The sequence below is a fragment of the Toxorhynchites rutilus genome, chromosome 3, assembly GCF_029784135.1.
Source record: "Toxorhynchites rutilus septentrionalis strain SRP chromosome 3, ASM2978413v1, whole genome shotgun sequence".
In the NCBI taxonomy this organism is placed as follows: Eukaryota; Metazoa; Arthropoda; class Insecta; order Diptera; family Culicidae; genus Toxorhynchites; species Toxorhynchites rutilus.
In genome coordinates, this window is record NC_073746.1 from 332,914,344 (window position 1) to 332,929,732 (window position 15,389).

At 33.2% G+C, this 15,389-nt stretch overlaps 2 protein-coding genes across 11 annotated transcripts in view; one reads left to right on the forward strand and one right to left on the reverse strand.

Annotated features, from left to right (window-relative positions):
* On the forward strand, positions 1-3,946 carry LOC129774709 (transient receptor potential cation channel protein painless-like). Its single transcript, XM_055778591.1, has 6 exons — positions 1-365; positions 496-681; positions 891-2,766; positions 2,823-2,953; positions 3,010-3,110; positions 3,164-3,946. Exons 1-6 carry the CDS (start codon positions 318-320, stop codon positions 3,585-3,587), a joined length of 2,766 nt encoding a protein of 921 aa, XP_055634566.1. The 5' UTR covers positions 1-317; the 3' UTR covers positions 3,588-3,946.
* LOC129774707 (voltage-dependent T-type calcium channel subunit alpha-1G) overlaps positions 3,164-15,389 on the reverse strand; it is a 25,825-nt gene continuing 13,599 nt past the window's right edge. For 8 of the 10 annotated variants that reach the window (XM_055778588.1, XM_055778587.1, XM_055778585.1 and 5 more), the window contains 14 exons: positions 15,120-15,323; positions 12,617-12,782; positions 11,038-11,193; positions 10,785-10,970; positions 10,594-10,728; positions 10,084-10,537; positions 9,462-10,023; positions 9,204-9,396; positions 8,987-9,136; positions 8,516-8,677; positions 8,245-8,463; positions 7,900-8,092; positions 6,458-6,921; positions 3,164-6,392 (listed from right to left, as the gene is read on the reverse strand). In XM_055778588.1, coding sequence (XP_055634563.1) covers positions 5,004-6,392; positions 6,458-6,921; positions 7,900-8,092; positions 8,245-8,463; positions 8,516-8,677; positions 8,987-9,136; positions 9,204-9,396; positions 9,462-10,023; positions 10,084-10,537; positions 10,594-10,728; positions 10,785-10,970; positions 11,038-11,193; positions 12,617-12,782; positions 15,120-15,323 — 4,633 coding nt within the window. In that variant the 3' untranslated portion in view covers positions 3,164-5,003. Of the gene's footprint in view, positions 6,393-6,457; positions 6,922-7,899; positions 8,093-8,244; positions 8,464-8,515; positions 8,678-8,986; positions 9,137-9,203; positions 9,397-9,461; positions 10,024-10,083; positions 10,538-10,593; positions 10,729-10,784; positions 10,971-11,037; positions 11,194-12,616; positions 12,783-14,638; positions 14,763-15,119; positions 15,324-15,389 lie in introns of all 10 variants that reach the window. The other 2 variants (XM_055778589.1, XM_055778586.1) reach the window with 1 other exon arrangement.

The window sequence follows — 15,389 nt, forward strand, 5'->3', positions numbered from 1 at the left end:
GTTGGGTATTTTCATTCATTCATTCGCAGCTTAGTTGATCGCAGATACACATCACTGATCCATGCAGCAGTATGTTATATTCGAGTATACAGTGTGTAATTCGTATTCTTTCAAAGTCATTGGTAGGTTTATATTAATCAGAACGTATCAGAACTGTTTACAACACCAACGAACAGTTTCAACAATATTTAACAAATTAGCTGTGAATGGAAAATGTGAATACCATACAGCGTGTTCGCATGAATGTCGTGTAACAGTGAGCTACCTGTTTTGAAAAGTATCATCGAAACCGGTTTAACTTTAGGAAGTGAATCACAATGAATAATGCAAACAATATGCAACTTCTTTGCGCTGCTGATCCACAGGTAAAGGTTTCTTTGCAGTTAGGGTTCCTCGGAATATAGTTAAGGAAAATGTTGATATTCTCTATGGAAAAGACACGCCCTAATAGAACAAAATTTGTCTAATCATATAATTACTGTTTGTCATCTACAGCGAGGTCTAGCAGCCGCTTTAGCTGGGAGAAACCTTGAACAGTTTCAGTTTGCTTTGAGCTGTGGTGCCGATCCGAATGTACGTGATGAGTCAAGTGGGTTCACTGTGTTCGAACATGCCTGCCAAACTGCTGGTACAGATAAATTCATATTAGAATGTATAAAGTATGGCGCTGATGTGCAACTGGTGAGAAACTCTATAATATATAAGATCGCTCTCGGATACTCAATACATACACTACACGTGATTTCCGATGGCATACAAAGCATTGAATCAATGGGAGTGATCGTGATAGCATAACACATGAGTGTACACAATGTGAATGTATTCGAATCGTAGCGATCATGATAATAGTGAAAAATACGCTAACTAAATATTCAAATTTATTCTTACAGCCGAACACCAATGGAAAATATCCTATTCATCTCGTTGCATTCTCACAAGATCCAGCAAACGTTCAAGCATTGTTGGAAAATTCGGAAGTAGATATTGATGTTCTTTATCAAGGTCAAACACCGTTACATATACTTTTCGAGAGTATAAATGAAGAAAACTGGAACAACGTTTTTAATTGCATAACGTTGATCATAGAGAAAGGTGCAGACATAAATATTCCTAACGATGAAAACAGAACATCAATCGGTGTTTTCGTAAAGAATTCGAAACATTGGCAAAAAAAATCACAATTCTGGAGGAGAGATATCCTTTTATATTGCTTGGAACACACAGTCGTCGATGTTGATTCATTTAGGAAAGGGGAATTAAGGAATAAACTCACAGAGTACTTTCCAGACATTCAAATTCCAGTTTATACAATGGATACAAATTTGAACGTTCTTTTATCGTTGTTAAAAAGCAGAAACGACGCAAAGTTCGATTTTTCCCTAAAACAATATAGGGAGAAAATAAGGGATGATGCGGCATGGAATAATGATCTGAAAATATTATTGGAAGCTGCGGTGCACTCAGGAAAATTATCTTTGGTAAAAAAGTTGACAAAAGACGATGATGTGTTTGGGTCTGATTCAAATTTACCCAATCTATTATCATTATGTTGCCACTATGGTTATCACGATATTTTATCATTCTTGCTATCAAAGACTGGAAATACTAAATCAGATATTCAGCTAATCAATTCGATTTCTCTGCTTTCATTGGTTATTAAAGAGATCAATGTTCTCAAAGACATTAGTAAGTGTCCGTTTTTCAAATGTCTCAAGATATTGCTCGATGATGGTCGAATATATATTGATAAAACAGACGAAAAAGGATGTTCAGCGCTGCATTATGCTGTGAAGTACAAAGTTGATTCAGCAGTGGATATTTTGCTAGAAAATTCAGCCTACATAGGAACATCAAACATGTTCAAAGAATTACCGATTTGTGAAATGAACTCTGATGTTTTGGAACAATACCTAGATTCATGTATTACAACGAATGAAAAACGACCAGGCGATGATGATTATGAGATTAAAATCGATTTTTCTTGTTTAGTTCCTCCTATCTATAAGAAGAACTTTTCTGCGGATACGATTAATAATACGAATACGATGAGTATTAATGATGAGATGTTACCAATAGTTTATATGGCAAACTCAACTGATTTGAAACATCTACTAAAACATCCTGTGATATCCAGTTTTGTGCTGATAAAATGGTTGCGACTCAGCATTTATTTTTATGTAAATTTAGTAATTTGCACAATATTTTTTTTATCCTTTACGGGTTATGTAGTTGGATGTTACGGTCAGGAAAATGTTGCTCGTTGGTTGAAAGAATTGTTACGAATGATTTCCTTGTTAGGCACTACCTATATGGCATTAAGAGAGATAGGACAAATGATTCTTCATGTGAAAATGTATTTTTTTTCTATTGAAAATTGGATGGAAATCACATTAATTATAGCTAGCTATACTGTCCTCCTGAAAGAATTTCAGAATGAGTTCCGGCAAATGATAACTGCGGTAGTTATCCTTCTCTCGGCGATTGAATTTACGTTGTTAGTTGGAACGTTACCTGTACTCTCGATATCTACGCACATGGTGATGTTGAAGACAGTGTCAAAGAATTTTCTCAAAAGTTTGGTACTTTACTCTATCATTCTTATTTCATTCGCGTTTTGTTTTTATACGTTATTTAATGTAAACAACGTAATTATCAAAGATAAAACTACCTCAACGCCGAAAGAAAATAAAGAAGAGGAGGAAGATAAATTTAATGCATTTGCCGATATAGGTAACGCTTTGCTTAAAACCGTTGTGATGTTAACAGGTTTGTTTTCATGTTTTATTCATCTTACTTCGAATAATAACTGTTGTGTGTTTCAGGCGAATTTGAAGCTGCAAACATTAAATTCCAAACAAATAGCATAAGTTATTTGATATTTGTGTTGTATTTGTTCTTCGTCGCCATAGTAATATTTAACCTGATGAATGGATTGGCTGTTAACGATACTGCGGTGAATATGTTGTGCGTGAAAGTGATTGGCCGAATCAATAAAAATATAATTTTCAGGCAATCAAAGCTGAAGCAGAACTGATTGGATTATCTCAAAAGGTAGACGTTATTTCCAAATATGAGAATGCGGTGAAATTGTCGAAAACAAACGGTGTTTTGTAAGTAAGTTTCGAAAAAAACGCGGATGAAATCATACATGTTATCTTTTCAGAACAAAAATTGTATTCTACATATTTCCTACAACGTTTCTGCAGCTTTTTCCGGATTATATGCCTTTCTATAATGTTATCGTTGCTCCGAATCAGTCCAATAAAATATTTATACCCAGGCCCAAGACGAATGTGAACACAGGATCTGTAATGGACGTAGAAAGTCATATTGAATTATTGCCCAACGATGCGTGCTACAATGAGAATTTCAAATTAACTATCGGCTGTTGCGTTTTGCCTACGTTTTCGAGAATGGACAACAAAATAATGAAATATGCTAAAGAAATATTACATTCTAGAAATAAGAGAAAACACCTTTTGGAAAAAGGCGACTTTAATGTCAGGTTATCAAAAATTGAAAGAGATATTGATCGAATTTTAGGATTGTTGAATAATATGAATACTATACAAACATTCGATGTATAATCAGATCTAAGCTATATGTTCTTATAATGTTGTTGTGATAAAGTAGGGTAATAATATTATCAAATCTATCTTCTGAAGCATAGTATACTTTTATTTGAGTCATGGTTACGGCTGGGTTGGAAATTGTTGTCAATTATGTATTGGAAGTATTTGAAGGTTCAGTAAAACTAATGTTTTTATTTTGTTCTTATTTAATTGTAATTTGGCAATACATAGTTAAGTAATTCCTGTTTTACTGATGTTAACAATACTTTTTTGTTTGTATGTGATTCAATAGTTAAAATAGAAAGGCTACTTACAGATTGTCATTCTTTATATTACTTCTAATAAATTAAAATAATAAACTTTATAAATTTAAACATCGATTATTTACACAACCTCTAGAGACCTTTTTATAGCACTTGACAATTGTATTTATAATTCATTCTTTCCTTGGAAAGTTTGAAAATCACTGAATTACGTTTCTTGTATGAGCCATAATTGCACTCTGAGTTCATGTATAATTCTTATATTATCCGAAAATATTGAATTGTTTTTTGGTTTTCACTATTTAAACATGAACCTTCATTTTTTCTTCAAAGTTGTATTTATAATGAAAATAATATTGTCTATTTCCAAAAACTATTCATTATCAAAAAATAACAACAATATTTGATTCATTTGTATAGTGATAAAAATGATCAGATCAGATTATTCCATGAATATAGTTTGATTAGAATAATTAAAATTAAAGTATTATTGATATTATGATTATAAAATGCAACGTTGAACAAAAAAGATTAACTATGAATTAGTTGAATAATGAATACTGTTAAGAATGGATTAATTATGCCTCTTGAGCGGTTGGCATATATAAGACTGGCAATAGTCGCATGTTCATATAACACATTACATTTCACAAATTCTTCTAAAAAACAATTACATACTGAATCATTTGACAAATTGAACTACTAATTAGGAATTCCATCAATTTTTCCGCATATCACCTTGAGGAATTTTCTCAAATTACCGTTTGCAATATTTTAAATTCTTCTCGGCTCGCTTATTCATAACTTTTAAAACTTTCATTGAATATATACGCAGGAAAATGAACAAAAAATATTCACTATTCGGACTGCTGAGAATGCAATGTTTAAACAGTACTTCTACGTTACTTCTGATTGTCGTTTATTTTAATGTGTAAAAATCCACATTGATTCGTTTAGAATGTTATTGGGTGAGATTCATCCACAAATAAGATAAGTGAAGTTTATTCGAAATTATGGATGATTCAAAACAAAGAAGCGCACATTTGTAAACGAATCCATCATATATAGTTATTGATATTTTCACTAAACATAAATGTTAAGAATATTTTTTTCTTTCTATTTTTCTTACATATGGATTCAGAGTAGAAACTGAATAATTGAATCATGTTTATACTTTTCTTCGTTCTGATATAATTCGCAAAATTTCGCATGACTCTGATTTCTTGACAGTTCCATCTGAATAAGTATTTTCGTTATGGACGTTCAGAAGATTGAATGAACGTTCTTTCTCTAAGGCAGCTGTATTTGAAACTGACGGCAACAACAAGGAATTCTCATTAGTTTCAGTGTCTTCATCTAAAGCTGCTTGTTTAAACAATTGTTTCGTACTACCAGAACGACTTTTAGGCTGTAATTTGGGCACAGATAAGAACGATTTGTTTCCAACCATAGCGTTTGCTGTACCGTTGCTGCTTGTTGGTATAGGAAAAATCACATTATTATCATTTGGGACATTTGAATTTTCATGTACCAAATTAGTTTTTGCATCACAATCGAGACTTAATTGACGATAATCAGTTTTATTATTTTTCGGTATTCCTTTACCAGTGGAAATGATTGTCGGACAGGATAATTTCAAATTATTTTCTGTGTCTATCGATTTGTGATAATTTTGATGATCTTCCCAGTTGTTGGTACTTTTAATTGACTCGTTTTCATTTTTTGATAAGTTGTCAATAACTTTACGCTTTTTTAATTCGTCTGTAGAAGCCCGTTTTTCAATATTTTTGTTAAAAAGTGATTTACTTATATGAATTTTCCTGTTGCAGCTTTTGACGCTGTCATTTCCATCGATCGCTCTCGTTGGCTCGTCCTCATCGTTTGACATATTATGTTCCGCTGCTTCATCATAGGAATTGGTATTAGTGTAAGAATTACATATCGACGCTGTGGTTTGATTAAAGTATTGAATTGTTTGCCGACGCTGTAAATTAGATTTTTTTTCTAATATTGGTGTGCTATAAGTGAAGTTGGATGGTAAAGAAGACACTTTAGTCAGAGGGCGTTTTTGTATCTTTTTTTGAGTATCTTCAAGCTGCATACACAAAGCTTGTTCCTCTTCGAATTCTTGTTCCCTTTCGAATTCTCTTTCAAGTTCAGTGTCAATATCTAATTCATCCTCCATCTGCTTATGACTTTCTTCTAGATGTTTCATCAAAACAGCTACTACAACGTTAACTAAGACAAACTGAGCCATTAACACGAATATTACGAAGAATATTGGGGCAATTATTGTACTAACACAGCAATTTTTGACGCAATCGGCTGCGTCGTCGCAATCATCTCTTAAGGTATCTTTCATTATACCATTCCAATTGTCACCAGTAGCAACCCGGAATAACGTCAAAAAAGCCATTCCAAAGTTGGCAAAATGTGCATGTTCACCTAATCCTTGACATGGCACCTCATCTGAGCATTCGAGTCGACCGAAAAGTTCGACGCCCAGTGCAGCAAAAATGAAGAACAGAAGAAAGAATAAAAGTCCTAGATTGCCAACCTAAAAATGAATTATTTCATGATAATTCTTGGTGATTTTCACATAATAAAAACTGTTATACTCACTTGTGGTAACGCTTGCATTACTGTGTCTAATAATGCTCTGATTCCTTTGGCCATTTTCAATAATTTAAGTACACGTGCTATTCTGAGAACACGCATAACACGAATAATCGTTGGGTTGATTGGAATAATGTTTGTTTCCAATTCCTCTAACACAATTCCTACGATTGACAGAATGACGATTGCTACATCTAATTGATTCCATTTATCCTTCATGTAAATTTTCAGGCCTAATGCTACTAATTTCATAATGGCCTCCAGTATGAACACAGCCGTGAAGAAATAGTTGAATATTTTAAGGGCATATTCCAAAGCCAAGGGCATCATGTAATACTCCATTGCCATCGTAACCACATTAAGTCCAATAACAGCCGCTATAGCTAAGTCGAAATATTTTGATGTTACCACATTATGAACGAACAGCCGTAATGGAGAATAGTTGGTGTAATAGGGTGGTTCATGCATACCTGCAACGACACACACAAACATCTTGGATGAACTAGTAAACGCGTTAGATCATATAATTATTCATTTTTGAAAAATCTGGTAATATGGAACTAAAATAGAAACTTGATCATCGACGAGCGGATGAATTGCGCTGTGGATTATCCATGAAATCATTCTCCGTAATGATTTTATAGGCCTTCCCGAAATTGGTAAGTGAGTGGTTGGCTCTTTTGTTTTTGATATGACTTTAACATTATCCGACCACTGGTGTACACGACCTTACAGAGGAATAGTTTATTAATTTCTGTATAAGTAAGGCGTGGTGAACAATTTAGTCTAACAGTTCGGCTGAAAAATTTATGAGATAACACAGTAAATCTCTTTTTTTGCAAAATTCAATTTTATTATTCAATTTAACTGCCTTCGAGAGCGATACAGCGATTAAAGCGAAGTTGCAACTTTTCGATACCATTTTTCATTCTCAGTTTCGGTAGCCACTTCATCATCGGTCTTAAATTTCTTGCCCGCGAGCATTCTATTCAGGTCTGAGAACAGAAAATAGTCGCTGGGGGCCAGATCTTGAGAATATGGTAGATGCGGAAGCAATTCGAAGCCAAATTCATGCAATTTTGCCATCGTTTTCATTGATTTGTGATTTTTCCATTTTTTTCACAACAACAAAAGTTGCTTCACTCTCAACGCTGTAACTTACGAACCAATCGACCGATTGCTGTCAAATTTTGACACTTATGCATTGAAATATGGTGCTTTGTGATAGTCAAGTAGATTTTTGCAAGAGGCGCCATTTAGACGTTAATCTTATAAACTTTTCAGCCGAACTGTTATTATTGCGAGATCCGCGATTATCGTTATCCATGTTAACCATGCAAAACTCAATTCTGTGGATAATCGGGGTTATACCGTACTCGGTATAGATGACGTTACCTGACATTTCAAAACGTAGTACAGAATGGAAATTTTATTTCAGAATTACTTACGCCTTCTTTTTTTCTCCATTTGTAAAGCGCGTTTAGCAGCACGGCGTATTTTTTCTTCCTTTTCTTGCTCCTCTCGACATCTATGAAAATTTTCTACTACAACTCCCACAAACATATTCAATACGAAGAATCCCACAAGAAGTATGAAGGCAATAAAGTACAGTAGACGCCACTCATTGTAGTTCACGATTGGCTGGAAGGATACAAAACGTATAATTATTACCTGTTTCATCATAGAGCTTATTGATTTATAGATTTACGACGAAAAACTATTTCTATATTTCTATATAACATAACTATAGTAAATGTTATCAAAAAGATTATATGCTCCCCAAATTTAGCTACCTGTTGATCAACACCAACTGCGTCGAGTCCAGTATACATTATGTTCACCCAACCATCTCGTGAGGACAGCACAAATAGTGACATCAAAGCTTTGCCAAGGTCATCGAAGTTATATTTCCTATTGATCCAAACGTTTCCATTTATTGACTGACAATCACTTTTATTTTTGACGCCCTTGATGTTTTCGCCCTCACAATAATAGAACGTGCCTTTGAACAACTGAAATGATCGTAGTTTTTAGGACCTTAGAGCACTATATGAATGTAATTACCTGCACTCCCAAAATACCAAATATTATGAAGAAGGTACAACAAATCAACACTATATTTCCTATAGGTCTCAATGACGATAATAACGTCTGCACTACAAGCTTCAATCCTGGCGCTCTATTGATAACACGTAGAGGTCTCAATGATCGTAACAGTCTGAATACCTGATTAGATAAACGATGAATAGAAAAAGAAGTGTTTTATCTAATGATCAAGCAAACCATTTGTCATGACAATGTCATGCGAAAATGCGAAAACAGAATAGAAACTGAGAGAGGTTGGCGTCGACATCATGCCTCATACCGTATGAGTCATACGGTATGAGGCATGATGACGCCAACCTCTCTCAGATGTCGACGCCAACCTCTCTCAGTTTCTATTCTGTTTTCGCATTTTCGCATGACATTGTCATGATAAATGGTTTGCTTGGTCATGATAAATGGTTTGCTTGATATTGCAAGGGCAATGCCTACCCGAAGTATGCCAAAAATCCTGGGACTTGATTCACTGATCAATGACATTAACAGATCTATTATGGATATGATAACAAGGGAACCATCCATAATATTCCAACCCGAGGTAAAATATGCATCTTGACCATAAAACATTCCTGTGGCTACCACCTGCCATTTACATATTAAATTTGGTTTTGTTTTTAGGGAGATATTTGGTTATCAGATTGTAAGCTACCTTGATAAACATCTCTACAGCAAAAACTACTGTAAAAACATAATTTGCTGTTGACAGGAAATATCGTTCTGTGCATGTCGGTGGGATATTTGGTCTCTCCATAGCCAAAGTGATACAATTCAGGGCGATGAACAATAATATTACATTATCAAACCATTTCTGATTTACGAACCATGAGCATATCAATCGAAACCTAAGAATGTCAGATAAAAAACATTTAAAAAATGTATCTTCAATTATTTAAGTATATATGGTTACCTGTTGCCTTCTGGGAAAATATACAAAGTGTACAAATCGCGTTCCTCGACAAAATTGTTTGGGGTAATATATCGGAAAAATTGTTTTAATCGACTTTTAGACTTATTTTTTTGCTTCGAGTTCAGGTTTTCTGTTGTTGGATCCTGGAGAAGCGCACTAGTGGCACTACTTATAGAAGCATTATTTATTTTATTTTTTGTTAGCTCTTCATGTATTTTTGACAATTCTAAATTGTGCACACTTATTAACGATTGCTTTTGATACGTTTGTTCAAACGCTGACATCCGTCGAGCATTGTTAGGTGATTTGATGTCACTCAGCCTCAAGGAACTTTTTCGATCGAAGTAGTATTTGTTTTTGTCATTGTTTGTGTATTTGGAATATGATGCAGCGCTAATATTGCTTGCTATGCTTCCTGGCCCACTATCGATTTTAATAGATGATGATCTCCTCACTGAGCTTCTCCTTGGTATGTCATGTTTCTCTCTTTGAGTATCATTTTGTATTCTGAAACTTTTGGGTAATACAGAATCGTTTTTTCGACTTTCGACAGGGATTTGACCTTGAATTAGAAAATTAGTGTCCATTAAAACAAATAAAAAAGAAGAAAAATAGTTAGTACCTCGGCCGTGTGCGACACATTTACCGTTATTTAAAACCTCTTCTTCTCTAAAACTATCTTTTCGTCGTTTCAAACTAGGCTTCCGCCCAATTTTTGTTTTTTGAGAACTATGATTTGATGATGTTCTTTGATATTTGCTGGTTGATGTTAGTTTACATTCGCCGATAACAGTTGATCTATCCGATTTCTTTATCATTTCATTCAATACAGGTGTGCCTTCGAAATACATACGATCGTCTAGAGTTTTCAATGATCCAAGTATTGGCGGAGGTTTAAGCAGTGTGGAACTACAGCTTTTTTCAAGATGTTCAAAGTCGATATTCTCCCAGTCTTTGGAATTAATACTGGCCTCAAGTGTTGCACTTGGTGAATCTTGGGGTGTAGCTGCAGTAGTAGTAATCATTGGAGGTTCCGTAATGTGAATATTATACAATTTCAATTGTTCACATTTTTTCTAGAAAGATATAATATAAAATTTATCCATTAAATATATGTGTTTTACCGACATACTTTTTTGGTAGAATATATATCTGCAGAATTGATTACATCCTTCTCTGAATTTAGTTTTGGAATGGACAGATTGAAATCTTCATAGCCAGGCTGCAGTAGTCGTTCTTTTTGTATATTACATTTGATATCCCGTATCTGTTCTTAAATAATTAATTAAAAAAATGGTTTCTTCTGATTTTAAATGTTTATACCTTTCGCAACTCTTCTGCACTGAACCATTTTCCTTTTACTTCATTGTAACTATCACTTGTTGTTGATTCCGAAAAACTTTTCGGTTCATCAAAACTTTCACTCCCTTGCTCTTGGGCAGCTAAAGATTCGGCATTCAGTTTTGCTTTCACCAGTTCTCTCTGTTCACGTTCTCGGCGTTCGTTTCGCTAGTTGTTAGGAGTATTTAAATGTTCACTCACAGAAACTGTATACTGTGTATCATGTGTTATTTACCTCTGAACTAAATCCTTCCACCAGGATTGCAACCAAAAGGTTGAACAATACATAGTTTCCGAATGTCATCAATGTTACGAAATACAAAGCAGCCCAATGGCTTGTTTTTTCCATCCCATTGAATAATACCACATTCCAATCTTCTTGGGTAAGTATCTGTAGGAAATGAAAAAATCTCTTCAATTTGATATTGCCTATAATATACACCTATAGGTTTAAATGATCAAGCGTACATATCAAATATAACTAACATGCAACCAAGACAATTCAATTGCAGTTTCGAGACATTAGTGTAGTGAATTATTAGACCAGTACAATAATATCAAACAAAAATTTTCCATGAATATATTGTCACTTTTATATAAAGGTAAAAAAATATTTCTAGCTCTTGTTGTGGTTTTATCTAATATATGTTGTTGGGAATACAATATTAATCTTCCGATATCGAAAACCAGATTATTTGAGTTCCAAAGAGACGATCAATGGTAGTTCAATAATACGCTGTACCAATGCAATATAAAAACATTAATTGTACTTGTCAAAGCCATTCGGTTCAACTAGTTCAACAACGAATCTAACCCAAAGTTACATGATTTGAGATTCGCACTTAAATCAGTCAAGACCCATGCTCTCGAAAAGATCTCGTATTATTGCAATTAGTGTCGGAATTAATCTAATATAATGCATAACATAAAATACGACGCACTACTTTCGAACAAATCAAATCGAAGCGTCTAAATATTATTTTTGGAGAATTAGTCCAGAAGCATGCAAGCTGGACTATTCGAATATTGTTTGTTCGTTAAAGTAACTTTGATCATTTTAAACCAAAAAGTAAGCAGCAGCTCTACATAATAAAATAAAATTAAATATTATTACTTCATGAAAATGAATGGTGAGCGTATCATCTTATATATAATCAATTTAGAATTCGGAATTTTGGCGTTTTGAAAATACACGTCACACCATATTAGACGTACATTATTTCAACTATAGTAATATATTTGAAAAAGCCTTTTCATTTTATAATAAGTAAGCGGTTAAGATTTCCTCAGCTATCTGAGAACTGAATATTATAGTTGATTTTGATTGTGTTTCATGGTTATTCTGTATGTAAAATCCTCAAGTATTTTTTTTTTCTGGAGAACCTAAAAATAGTTGAATAAATAATCCGAAAATAATAATTTTGTTCTAACAAAATAATAAACTTTCTGTGGTACTAGTGGGAATAGACATAACATACATATTATGTAGACATGACGATGGAAAATTAAATTAGAAAAACAAATCGGCATAACATCATTATTTTAATATAAATCTGTTGAGCTAAATTATATTTTAGGTTAATATTGTAATATAATATTTCAACCAAAAGTCGGGTGAACACAAAATAACATAACAACTATTTTTCTTATGAGTCTACAATGTTGACTTTTACTAATTAGTTTCCACATGCAGGGATAAAATAAAGAAATTTAAAATATATTGTATTATGTACATATAATTTCAACGAATATTCCACTTCTAGTTCTAAAACACTGCTCTGATTGGAACAATATCTTCAAAAGACATTACTTACTTGAAATACAGTAACGGTGGCCCAAAGAAAATTGTTGAAATGTTTTCGGTCACATTCACATAAAGGATGCTTGGAGACAATTTCAGGACAAGTGCATTCCCTCTCTTGTCCAGTTTCATCGACAAATTTACAAAACTTACCTCCAAAAAGGTACATGCCAAGTATGCTATAATTTGGAATGTTATGCTTAATGTATTGTGTGCACGTAACTGATGTTTCAAGTATTATATGTTTTATATACTGTTTGTATTAGAGCCATTGTTATTTAAAGTGAACACAATGTTTCATTGTATGTATTGTTGATTCTGAAGGTCATTATTTTCTATTTTATTTTTCTAGTGATAGTGTTCTTCACTTATGTTGAGTATTTGTTCTGGGGTTTGTGAGAAGAAATACAAATGTAATTGAAGCGAAAAAAAGTTCGAGAGACATAAATGAATGCTGTAAATTTAGCACATTGAAACAATAGGCAGGATTAGGAATGATTGCAACCACAAAGGTTCTATATTTTCTATCTCCAACAATTTGAACTGCATCAAACAAATCATATAGTCGTGTTAACGGGACCGGTTATTCGCGGTTATTCAATTTGTCTGCAAATTTTCATCAAGAACAATTTGAACGGGGATGGCAATATGTGCAAATGACTTGAATGGTATGTATACAATGAAATTGTAAGTTCATCGACAACCATCATAGGGATATCAAACGTTATCTTATTTAATTCATCAAACTACAGAAAATCTAAAAGCCGCAATTGATTGGAAATATTATCATCTATTAATGTGAGGAGGAGGATTGAGGCTAACATATCAAAGAGATTTCTTGCTGAGATATACTCTAGTATATGCTCCTCATTCTATCATAATAAAAGGGCGATCAATATTAAATTAAATATTATTTTCGAATGAATATGAAAATGTGATATATTTACTTTATACCATGATACTCTAAAACGAAATTATTTTGAATAATCGTTGGACGTCTCGAGATTGTTCTAGGTTCTCTAGAGAGAGATGGATTATTTTCTATAGTATCAACTGAATAGAAGGTCGAATAAACATTCTTATGCTCTGGTACTGAGACGGGAATGTTGTTTCAGAAATACTAACTTTAACTAATGGTAACTATACAACAAAATCATTGTCTACCCCTTATGTTCCAAGCTTGTAGATTAATAGATACTTGTCTCAATATCTGTTGCTAAAAATTATTTATGAGAGGAGATCAACGGTATGGTCAACATGTATGATAGTTTGCTGTCTGCTAAGGTTTTTGTTCATGAAATTTTCTTTGTAATGGCATATTCGACAATAAAAATGGATCAACTAACTGGAAGAAACATAATTTTCTCAAGGCTTCACATTCTTCGTTGTAAATGCCCATTGAACAACGAATAAGGTAGCCCTGTCAATAACTTACCTTCGAACAAGTCTTTTTTAGAAAATGCGTCCTAATTTCGAAGAGTGATACCAAAATTTCTTGAAGATTAGTAAACAGTGAAAAATGTTCCATTTCGAAAAGCCAATACTGTTGTTTTATTTGAATCAATGCGCTTCCATTCATTTTAGTCAGATGAACATTAAGGAACGTGACAGTAACAAAGCATATTCGAAATAATGGATATTACAAACACCTGTAAATTATTTAGGATAAATTATTTTCAAAACAAGCACGTACAACAGAAACAAAAACCATCACATAACACAAGTAGTATAAATATGTGTTTTCATACGTCACACATTTCAAATAAATAACATAACTTTGCTATGCAAAACAATCGAATCAATTCGTAGAATATTCTTGTAACTACATTTCCGATCTGATTAAAAATTATAATAATGCATTTTTTAAATGGTGAGCATACTATAATTAATTGAAAAGTAATATAACATAATTTTCCAACCATTACATTGGTTTGGTAAACTGGTGCATTTTAATAAAAACTCGTTATATGATGCATGAGCATGTACAATGGAAGCAAACGAAAAAGGGTTAAAATTTTTAATATCGTTGTTATACCTGGAAAACTGTCACCAAGGCCCATAATAGACTGTCAAAATTTTTCCTATCACACTCGACTTCACCATCGGCCGCTTCATTTTTTTCGCAGAACTTGCAGCCAAATAGGTTCATTCCAAGGATACTTAGAAAATATTGATAAAATTGCAATGTTTGATTATTTGACAGCAATTGAAACGAATATATTAATGAAAACATTTTTCATTGCTGGAGGATTTGTTGTTACCAGAATTTTGCCAATATTGTTTCGGCATTATGTAGAAGTATACATTTGCTACACATTAACTCAATTCATAGCAAAGTAATAGAAAAACTCTAACTATTGCCTTGCACGTTTTAATAGTGTTTGTAGCCAGAAAACGACTATGATTAGGTAATAATGTCCTTCCTTAAATTAATCACCAATTCATACCTTAATATTTTATGTTAGGTTTTTATTATTATTGAATTATGTTTACGTAAGAATTAAAGCTCAACTTACCTGAATATGAAAATAAATAATATCAACAATGAAAAGAATATGGCCACATTATCCATGGTTCTCAACATCACAAAAAGTTGACGTCTTAAATTCGGCATAAACCGTACCAGTTTCAGAATTCGCAGTAATCGGAACGTTCTGAGAACACTTAAACCCGAATTCCCTTGTCCTTCGCCCAAATAAGATTGACCAAGCTCGACAACACTAAAATAATATGAAAATGAATGAAAAAGAAAAAGCAGTATTTTAGTTTTTGGATTTCCATAAAAA